At 35.3% G+C, this 10,895-nt stretch overlaps 1 protein-coding gene across 3 annotated transcripts; it reads right to left on the minus strand.

The window, feature by feature from the left end:
* Positions 1-300: 300 nt before the first annotated feature.
* On the minus strand, positions 301-10,483 carry LOC110821694 (putative WD repeat-containing protein C2A9.03). 3 transcript variants are annotated; one of them, XM_088216014.1, is made up of 10 exons: positions 10,342-10,483; positions 9,345-9,480; positions 9,074-9,241; positions 8,887-8,973; positions 7,983-8,117; positions 7,750-7,860; positions 1,604-1,695; positions 1,376-1,481; positions 1,026-1,112; positions 301-945 (listed from the first exon to the last, which is right to left on the minus strand). In XM_088216014.1, the coding sequence occupies exons 2-10, from the start codon at positions 9,474-9,476 to the stop codon at positions 532-534; spliced, it is 1,332 nt and encodes a 443-aa protein (XP_088072140.1). In that variant the 5' UTR covers positions 9,477-9,480; positions 10,342-10,483; the 3' UTR covers positions 301-531. The 3 variants fall into 3 exon arrangements, with proteins under 3 accessions (XP_088072140.1, XP_088072139.1, XP_021907306.2); XM_088216013.1 differs by having other exon boundaries at positions 9,345-9,483; positions 10,342-10,482; XM_022051614.2 differs by having other exon boundaries at positions 9,345-9,521; positions 10,342-10,481.
* Positions 10,484-10,895: the final 412 nt, after the last annotated feature.

The following is a 10,895-nucleotide window of genomic DNA, read 5'->3' on the forward strand; positions in this document are numbered from 1 at the left end:
TAATACTGTTATATTAAAAATTAGATACATAATTTTTTAAAAAAAAAAAATAAAAAAAATAAAATACATAATTTTCTACTTAGTTACTTCCTACAACTATAGAGCATAATTCGAAAATTAAAAAAAAAAAAAAAAAAAAAAAAAAGAGAATAATGAGATACATTAATTAATAAAACTAATAGACATAATGTTTTAAATCCAACAATGTCCGTATCGTGTGTTCTTCTTATCAAAGGACTAGTCCTAACATTACGATGTAATAAAATAACATACTGTCAAAATTACAAATATAAAGAGTCAAAAAGGGAAAATGTTACTTACATACGCAAGTACTTTCATTTCTAAAGAGTTTTGTCACTGTACATGTTTCCATACATGATTCCAGCAAAAGAATTACCTTGTTTTTTACTCGTTGCCTCACCTCTCACTCAAAGAAGAAAAAGGAAGAAAGAAAGAAACTGACCCTGTAAACCCATACAAGAGCAAGAAACTCAACAAAATGATCATGTGAAACCTACATTTGTTCTTGAATCACAAATAAGCATCAAGGTAGCCATATGTGTGCCTTCTGTTATATTGTAGCAAGCTTGCGTAAGTCCGGTCCCATATACCTATGTACAGAGATTCATCATCTGGGCTGAGAGATACCCCAGAAATTTCACCAAAGAAATCAATCTCTTGACGCTTTTTGAAGTCTGCTTCTGTACTGTATACGTGCACAAAATCTGCTGGTTCAGCCACCACAATGAACTTACCATCTGATGAGAATCGAATTGATCTTACAGCACCCAAGTTTCCTTTAAGAGTCGCAATTGGCAAGGACAGGTTTCGTATGTCCCATACTCGACAGGTCTTATCCTGATTCCCTGTTGCAAAAATGTGTCCATCTGGGTGCCATGCAGATGCAAAGGAGTAATCCAGATGACCTACCACAGTTGCTGTAGTCTGGAACATCGAAATACCAAATGAAGAATTTGAGATTAATTCTATATTTTAAATTCAATACCCACAAAATATTTTCATACCTTCCCGTTCTGCGAATCCACGAGCAATCCATCCAGGTGATCTCCAACAACAGCAATAATCTTACGGTCGGGGCTAATTGATGTATGCTGCATCAAGTATACAATTATGCACAACACATTATGACTGGGCAAGAGCACAGTAGTATAGACAACTTCCCACCAACAATTGATTAGGAAACCCAATTGCCAACAAATCAGAAATATGAACTTCCTACCAAGAATTTATTAGGAAACCCAATTGCCAACATAACAGAAAAATGAACTAAATTTGCCAACGAAACCATTTGCACAAGCCTAAAAAGTCGGAAACATCAATTATTTGGTCATTGTAAGTAGAGGGAAGGGCTCACATTCACTGGCCACGGGAAACGGAAGTGATTTAGTAGCTGATATCTTTCTAGATCATATTCTCTCATGCCGCAATCATTATTGGAGGCCATAAAACAGAGTCCACCCCTGCAAAAAAGTGCATATTAGCAGCAGAATCACTAATTAAATACATGCAACTCAACAAAAAGATTTCTAAATCATCACATTACCTAAAACTTTTTTTGAAATGAAAATAATCATCACATTACCTTGCACTGTCATATATTTCAACAGCATTTGTGATGGCATTATCATCAAATGTAGTACGAGTACAAAAGCTTACTCCTTGTTTATCCAAACGCTGTCCAAGACAGAAACAAAATAGAAAAATATCAGTAAGAGGATTTTTTTAATAGCTCGGCCAGTAAGAGGACTTAATAAAAGAAATTTGGAAACACAAAAATAACTCCAGATCCAGAATATTAAGAACCATCTACTATTTGCAAATGAGTTCAGTCACTTGAAGAAATCCCTATACTCAGTACAAAATTTTATGCATATAACAAACATGCAAGCACAAAAACAAAAGCATCAATCTCAACACACCTTTGCTATCAGTTGTGCAGATATTTTTTCTTTTTTTTCTGAAGATAAAAAGAGTGTATTAAGTATATGGTATCAAAAAGCCATCCATGTACAAAGTATTTCCATCTCAGTTAGAACATCAATGACCTTTCCAAAATCATCCCACCCATATAAGTTGTGTCCCAGAATTAAAGATCTGAAAACATGAATCCACCTATCTCTAATTCTAACCAAATCCCTCATACACCCTTCAGACGCTCTATTGTTTCTCTCTTTTCATACCACCCAAAAAATGGTTAAAGGAATAAACTTTACAATACGTACTAACTTCTAAAGCAGTATAGATAAGCCAAAATAAAAAAGTTCATTACAAGTACATTCACCATTCAATAATGTCAACCAAGATTAGTTTCAACTTCTTATTTAGAAACAAAAAGAAAAAATCTAGATCCAAGCATCATTCATAATCAGGGGATAGAACATCAAATTTGGGCAACAATGACTAGGAGTTGCTGGAGTATGAAAATTTGTTGAAGATCCTAACTGGTATAAATTTGGGCAACAATGTGGATAAGTCTTGGTGGAATATCACAAAAAAAGGGGTGTTCACGGTGAAATCCTGGTACAAAAAATTGATACAGCATGATGAGTCAGCACAATTGATTGATGGTGAAAGGAATATTTTCCCGGTCAAACAGATCTGGAAGGTTAGGTGCCTCCTCGGGTTTCTTTTTTTGCTTGGGAAGCTAGCAGGGAGTGTATATTAACAATTGATAAATTAAAGAGAAGGGGTTTCACTTTGCTTAATGCTTGTTAGCTATGCAAACAGGCTGAAGATGTAACATCCTGAGTCCAAAAATTAGACTCGGGATGATGAAATTTATTTATTTTTAAATAATAATAATGTGTAGGTTTTAATCTTAATTATTATTTTTTAGATATATGTATTTTGGACGTCTTTGAAAACAATTTTAGAAACCAGAGCCAAACTGAAAATAAAGAAGAACCTATTTGAAAAACAATTCAAAAATGAGGGGTCGATTCGCGAAAAAGAAGAAACAGGCCATGTGGACGCCTAGTCAACAGTTCGACAAATCACCGCACGTTACGTGGCAGACACACCGACACATGCTCCACACGAGAAGCCATGCTGGCAATCCACATGTCAGGCCGATCGAACAGCTCGGGGCCACTCCTGCACGCACGAACAGCCGAACTCAATTCCCTGAATAAGCATGATCGAATGGCCGCGTGTCTCCAATCGAACGGTCTAGATGTGTTGTCCAAATAAATGCAATCGGACGACCTTCGTTGCTCCACGTGGACCCGCACGGACGGCCCCGATTGAAGAAGTAGAAGTATTTAAACCTATCTTGACCAGCTCTCCAAAACCCTAGCTGACACCGTGCCTGGAGAAAAAGAAGAGGGGCGGCCGAAGGAGAGGTTAGCCACCGGAGAGAAGCCGACACCACCATGCCGGAACCCTAAAACGCACTGCTAAGCCCTAATTTCCTTCCAGTTCCTCCCATTTCTCCATCCTTAGCCGCCTAACATGTTTCCGATACAGGGTGACCGAGAGAAACTGCAAACCGCAAGGGAGGGACGACGGAGCTCCGCTGAGCCGCCGCATCGGAGAATAAAAACTGTCGGTAATACCATATTTTTCCCCTCCTTTTTCCGAAAAATACCCCCTAACCACGATTTAAACAAATTTCCACCAGGAACCGAGCAAAATCGATTTGGTCGAGAGGGAGAAGCACCAGAGAAGGAGGATCAGGCAGCAGAGCATGGCAGCACTGCCGCGCCGAAACTCCAACCTGACCCCTGTTGAGATTTTTTTGCCTTTTTGGCTATTATTTGTGTATTTTCATGCCGTTTTGATGAACGTTTTCAATCTTACTTGGAAAACCCAAGAAATCCAAAAACCGAGAATCATCGAAAACCGTAATAAAAAAGGCGGTGTCCTGAACACCAACCTAATGTAAGAATCCTTCACCATTTTTCTCTGTTACGATTAAATTAAAGTTAAATTAATAATAAATGAAAAATTATAAGCAGTTTGGCGATTCCTTGATTAATTAAATACAGGTTGCCGATGGAGACAGTAATCAATCTGTCCATGTTCGTCTCTAGTTTATTGAGTTGCCTATATGTTATTTTTACCTCTATTTTAATTGCTTATTTATATTTAATTTTAATCAGTTTTATCTGCGCTTCATTATCACTTTCCACTTGCTAAAATCCTACCTTGAGTTATTGTTTCATCCTATTGTTCATGTTATTGCGATGTGTGGTGCTTTTATCCTATTATGATATTTTAATTCACTTTTATTTAACAGTTTATTTCCTTAACAACTTCAAAGTATGAATATCGCTTTCTATATTTTTGAAGTATGGGTCTGCATGGAAAATATGCATGCGTAAACTAATGTCTTGGAATAAGAGGGTTTACCGAGTATCATGAGAAAGAGTGTACGGACTTTGTACATAGGGTAAACCCTACCGTGAACGTTACCCTCAGCCGTACGGAGCTGGAAAGTCTCATACCAAATGGGGTTGGAAGTTTATAAATTTTGTTCATACCGAACGGGATATTGAGACGATTTCTAATTGTAGTGCCCATTATCAAACGAGGTATGAGAACAGCCGATTTAATTACAAAGCAAATGTATGTATCCACATGTAGCGGGAATTCCTATGAACCTCTAATGACACCTGTGGGAGAAGTAAAATGATAGAGTAGCGATGGAAATGATAAGGAATCCAACTTTGGGCAAATAGTGAAAAGTCAAACATTATATGCTTATTGAAAGGTATATTATTTGTAGTTAAATTGTTATTCTGATTTTATCTACATATATGGCGCTTGACAAGTTACAAGTTAAGAAAAAAAATACTAACGTTTTCAATGAAATGAGTAACGAATCCACCAACATTCGGGTTCTATTAAAAGTATGCTTCATTGGTCGTTTTATATTTTCTACAACCTTTTGATTTTCCGTATTAATGGTAACATTGATATTTTTACTGAACTAATATAGTTCATCCCTTTCTTATTAACCATTTCAGATCAAAACAACCAAAACCCAGATCCTGAACAGAAAAAGACCGGCTAAATAATTACTTCTTCCACTTCATCAATTTCGAATAGAAGTTAATCATATCTATTTTTAATGTTTTTCTGTTTTAAGTTTCAAAGCATTCTCATAACCTCTATTTGAGCGTTTTAAGTAACCGTACAAAGAATATAATCTTCGAATAGTTAATTCTTCCGCTGAATAAAGGAATTCAATATTATTATGATTGTTATTACTATTATCTTTATTATGATTGGGTCAAAACCCTTGAAATTCCTGTTAGGGATTTTGGGCCTTTATAGAAAAGTCTTGCTGCCACCTTCTGCTTCACTGTCCTGCTTCTTATCCACGATGGTGTGGAGTGTATAGATGCCTAGGGATCAACTGGGTTATGTCGGGATCGGTAAGGGAGGAGATTAGGGCTTGGGAGAGTTTCAAAAGCTGCTATGTTTTGGTAGACATTATTCCTCTTAGTATTTTGTGGGTTGTATGGAAAGTTAGGAATTGTAGAGCTTTTGATGGAATTGAGGATACAAAGGGTTTTGATGTACTGACCTAGAATTTTTGCTTTCGGGTCATCCTCTGATTATGGTTCAAATGTTTAGGAACACTTTCTGTTGGGAGGATTAAGCTGTAAATAATTGTACATGATCTGCACCATTTGGTGCTTATAGCAATACATATTATACTTTTACTTTAAAAAAAAAGGATACAATATCAAAAAGTCGAGAATCAAAAGGCAAGACAATAGTGACCACTTATCCTTTACAGCATTTTCCTAATTGAGTAAATGCTCCATGAAATTCCTAAGATGTTAGCCCTCCACCATTTGATTAATTACAGGTTCTAATTGCACATACATATTTTAATGATATTTGCTAGCATTAAGTGCAGCTAGCTCGAGTTTCAGCATTTGGGGTGCAACTGGAAAGGTCAAAGAGAAAACTACTTACAAATTATAGGTTTTCTTACAGGAGTTATTTAATGCACGGAAAAAAATATTTTCTAAAGTGTTTTGGGTACAATTTTACAAAGAAACTATCTCTTTTGTTTTCAGTCAAAGAAAAACTAACAGAAAATAGTTTTTGGTTTTGAACACAAAAGTATACATCCAATGCATTGTTTTTAAGGTTAAATTACAGTTTGCCCCTAAATGTTTGTTGTGTTATATGGAAACTACCTCACTATTTAAAGCTGAACCCTATTTTGCAAACTTATATGCTTAAACCCCTATTATTCATTTTATATAAAAGAACTGAGAAAAAATATTGCTAAAATGTAAAAATTATCCAACTAATAGCATAAAATAGGATAGGAAGTTGATACCGCAGCAAAAGCAAAAAAATATATATATAACCAATTTGTTGCTTTTGTTAAATTCTGAATGTTTATTGATTAGGTATTTTTTAAGTGATAAGTGGATGTACTTTGGATACTAGTAATAAATACTATTAAGTTACAGTTATTTCAAAAAAAAACTATGAACTTGCAGAAAATAATTAACAAAATCTTTAACAGAGTAGATAGAGAGTGGGACAAAGTGTACATAGTTTTTACAAAATAGGATGTTTTTTATCCAATCTTATAAAGTAGAAAGGTTTCAGTATAATATAACAAACTTCAGGGAGCAAAAGGTAATTTTCCCAAGTTTCAACATAAATCCTTGATTTTTAAATTTTTTTTTATGGTTAGTTGAGCTCTTAGAATGCCATCAAAAATGACCGCAATAGTGAGAACAAAAGCTCTGGCAAACAGTGCATTTTCTGTATTTCAGGAAGTGGTAACTCAGTTCGTCAGAATCCACGTTTTGGTTTTTGGATAAAGGAAGAAATAACAGGCAAAGTTAGCCTTTCAGATTCCTATAGAGATTCTAAGATAAAGTAAAATGTAACCCTGTAACTAAAGAGCAAACAGCCAATCTACTCTAGTCACCAAAAGTTATCAATATGTAAAAGTAAGGCCATTAACGCAAATCAGCATTTCCCATTTCTGACCATAAAGTTCAATGTATCCCTTTTGCTTGAAATGAATAAACTTATGGAAGAAGAAATGCAACTAGAAAAGAAGAGAAGAAAGGCAAATCAGAAGAGAAATATAGACATGATAGACTGGGGGACAATTGATGGCACAAAAGATCAATATTTTTTCAAAAGAAGGGCATTGGTTGCCTATGCATGTCATGATAATTACCTGTCTGTTGTGCAGCTATATGTTCCTAAATTTTATATCTATTTTCAAACAAAAAGAAGTACTTCTTTTCGGTTACTTTCCTGGAAACAAAAGCACAGAACGAACATGTGTAACAAGAAAGGCCTGGAAATATGTCTACTGGTCAGCTCAGAATATATGGACAAATGCTGCAAAGAAGATCTTCATATCAGATTAGAGTGCACAACCCTCTACCCTTGTTTTAGATGGGCTTAATCGAACTTTAAGCTCATAGATATTTCAGTTGTAGAAGTGTTTGGATACATTGCTTTTTTTGGCTTCTAGACTCTAATAAGTTGCTTGGTAAAATTAGAGACAATTACTATCTTATAGAGTATTTTGCTTTTATTAGAGGTACTTTTGTCACAAATATTTATCAGATAAATTCTTTGTTTTTTACTTAAAGCCCTAAAGGGGAGGCAATTCAGTTCACCTACACATGCTTGACTAATCAATCTAAAACAACCAGTTACTTTGATAAATAGAAGAACCAAACAATTATATTCTAATAGTAATAGATAAAAGGTGCCAAACTATCAACTAACCTTGCATGTAAGCTCTCCTTGGAAGCCCCCAGCAACTAAAATATTATCTTTAACCGCTAGCGTGCTTATCTGAGTTTGTGTAAATCCTTCTAACAAGCTTCCTGCATGTTTCTACACCACCAAACACCAGAAAGCTAGTAAAAGGACATGCACAAGAATGATAAATCTCAAACTTCAATACTGGAAGTGAAACAACAGATATATATATATATATATATATGCAAGTTCAATACCTCAGTTGGTGCTACATGTCCAGCAAAATTGAGAATTTCCGACAAATTGGAGGACAATGATGACCAATGCATTACTGAATAGTTGGACATAAGATAGACATCATGCTTTGAAGTGGCCCAAACTAAGTTCCTGAGCTGCATATTTATCATCCCAACAATTGTCAACTAGGCAACACAACTTATGAGGAACAAGGAACAATGAGTAGTAAATTAACTCTAAATGACACTGGCCTTCAATGAAGTCAAGGAGACAGGGAACACAAATACACATATCAAAATACAGTAATGCGAACAAAAGCAACATTTTTCTAGAACCATATTCAGTCTACAACTTCGTTTTTGCAGAACCACGAAATGGTAGATTGAACTTAAATCAATCTGAATCAATCAGTACTCAAACTAAAGAAAGATATCCTCAACCCTTTTCATTTGTCCTTTGATCTGTGAATAGCAGACAACTCAAGACTGTATACTGCTTGCCCTACAACTAGGTTAAGACATTACTTAAGACTTTTAATTGAATTTAATTTAGATGAGTCATTACTGGAAACAGAAGATTCAATTTTCAGTTGCATGCATCTATATATGAGAGAGGGAGAGAGAAGATATATGGATGTGAATGCACAACAAGACATTACATTCGAGCTTGTTTTTCAAATTGCCATAACAATACAACAAAAACAATTAACAAAATAGCGTGTATATGCACGGAATATTCTGTGTGACTGTGCATGTAGCAAACACATATTTGTGAAAGAGCACATGTGAAGAAAAGAGGAGGTGAACACACAATCTCACACTTTTGACACTTTGCAGAAGAACATGATGTCTTGATAGAAACATCAAAGTGAATTAACTGATAATAATCAAAATATCAAATATACGAATTGTAAATCCTACAAACCTGAAAGTGAAGTATTGTAGGTTTAACTAGTCTCGTATTGTGAAAGAATTCGTAGTAGTTGCCACCCTTCTCCATTTGTTTGCATTCCTAGGAAAGCAAACATAACCAAGTTATCAGACCACCACATTTAGCACTCTATGAACACCTAAACTGACCAAAAGATATGTTACTAGAACATCAAGAAAACCTTGTCCACAGCCTCCCCAGATAATGGAACATTCTCATAGTTCTTATATTGTTCAAGCCTTGTCAATCTATACATGTCCCTTGTTATGTTCAATCTTTCCCATGGGATACCCTGAATGTCTTTTCCTTTCCGTGCTTGGACAGATGATGTATCAGTTACTCTGGTAAGCTGCTCCAATAGGTTCAAAAGAAAAATAAAATGAAATCATGTTTCCCCCATGAAAAGTGAGATATAAATTAACTAAATTTACTCAGAAAAAATGAAATCATACCAAATCATATTCATTAGCTTGCACTTCTCCACCGCCTCTGCCATTGTTCTCGTCATCCCATTCATCAATGAAATCAGCCATTTCCCCCACTTCCGCCATATAATCAACTTCATCCACCCGATGGTAGGACATGCTACTTCTGTACATTTCAAGTGTATAACTGTCTTATAAGTACCACTAAACACATGGTAAAAAAATTTCCAGAGTCATGAAGGAGAACAAAGACAAAAGCCACAAAACCATCTTGCAAATAAGGAAAGGAAAAATATCCAAATCCATGAAAGCAAACAACCATTGACAAGAACCACACAGAAAGGGCATCAACCGGCAAACTAGAGCATATGGCCTCAACAAAAAATCTACAGAGAAAAATCTCAAAAATAAACCAAATCTTCCCAGTCAAAAGTATCCAGCACAAATCTATGATGCCTACTGTTTGAATAACATATGATACAAAGTGAAAAAAAGTTCCAGCACAAGTCTATGATGCACTACTGTTTTAACAACATATGACACGAAATCAAAAAGGATTTAGAATTCTGGAACATTAACATAAAATTCATACAATAAATATATAGCCCAGCTGATTCCTATTGACAAGAACCAAAAACTAGCAGTCAGAGTGAAGCAACTGAAAAGTCGAACTTCCCATAAACAAGATCATCTCCCGCGTTCACGTGTATGCAAAGATGGAAAAAGTAAAGCAAAAGATATCTACTTTATCACAAAGTATATCTGTCCAACTGGGTATGCACTTCTCTCGTCCCAAAAGAGAAAATTCCACACGGGTATAAGTAGAGCTTACACAAACAAATATACTACAGAAATTGAAAACGCCACAAGATAGAGGCAAAAAGAACAAACAAAATACTAGACTTAATTAGTTCTCCAAAATCACATGGAACTGATACAGCATACATGGTCAAAAGAAATTAACAAATCAAAAGAAGAGAGTAAAGAAAAACAACAGCAAGAGAGATAGAAAAAGAGATCTTACATGAGAAAACAAGGGTTGATTGCAGAGAACTGAGTTTAACTACGTTTGATTTGTGGGTTTAAAGAAGAAGAAGAGAAAAACCCAGATAGGTGTGTATGCGAGATGTTGTGTGGCTATGTTGGGCAGCTATCTACGGGGAAAGTGAAAGAAAGGGAAGAGGTGGGTTTTGTTTATAATTGATGAGTAGAGCACGCAAGCGCCATGTCTTTGTGTGTGGGAGATAAAAATGGAAGCAAAAGGAATATGAGAGAGAGAGAGAGAGAGAGAGAGAGAGAGAGAGAGAGGAGTAATGGCAGTCGCGTTCCACAATGGCGAGTTCGCTGTGAAAACCCAAAGCCTGTGTGTGTGATGATTAAAGAAAGGGGAACTCGAAAAAGAAATTTATAAAGAACAAAAGAGTGTGAAAGTGAAAATCTGAGCGTGACGTGGCCTTCATCATTTTAAATTTAAATTATGATTTTAAATTTCTAACTTATAATTTAATTAATTATAAATTATACATTATATCATTTTTAAATCTAAAAATAATTTTCGTAATATATATAATAATTATT

The sequence above is a fragment of the Carica papaya genome, chromosome 3, assembly GCF_054855325.1.
Source record: "Carica papaya isolate Zhongbai chromosome 3, ASM5485532v1, whole genome shotgun sequence".
NCBI lineage: Eukaryota > Viridiplantae > Streptophyta > Magnoliopsida > Brassicales > Caricaceae > Carica > Carica papaya.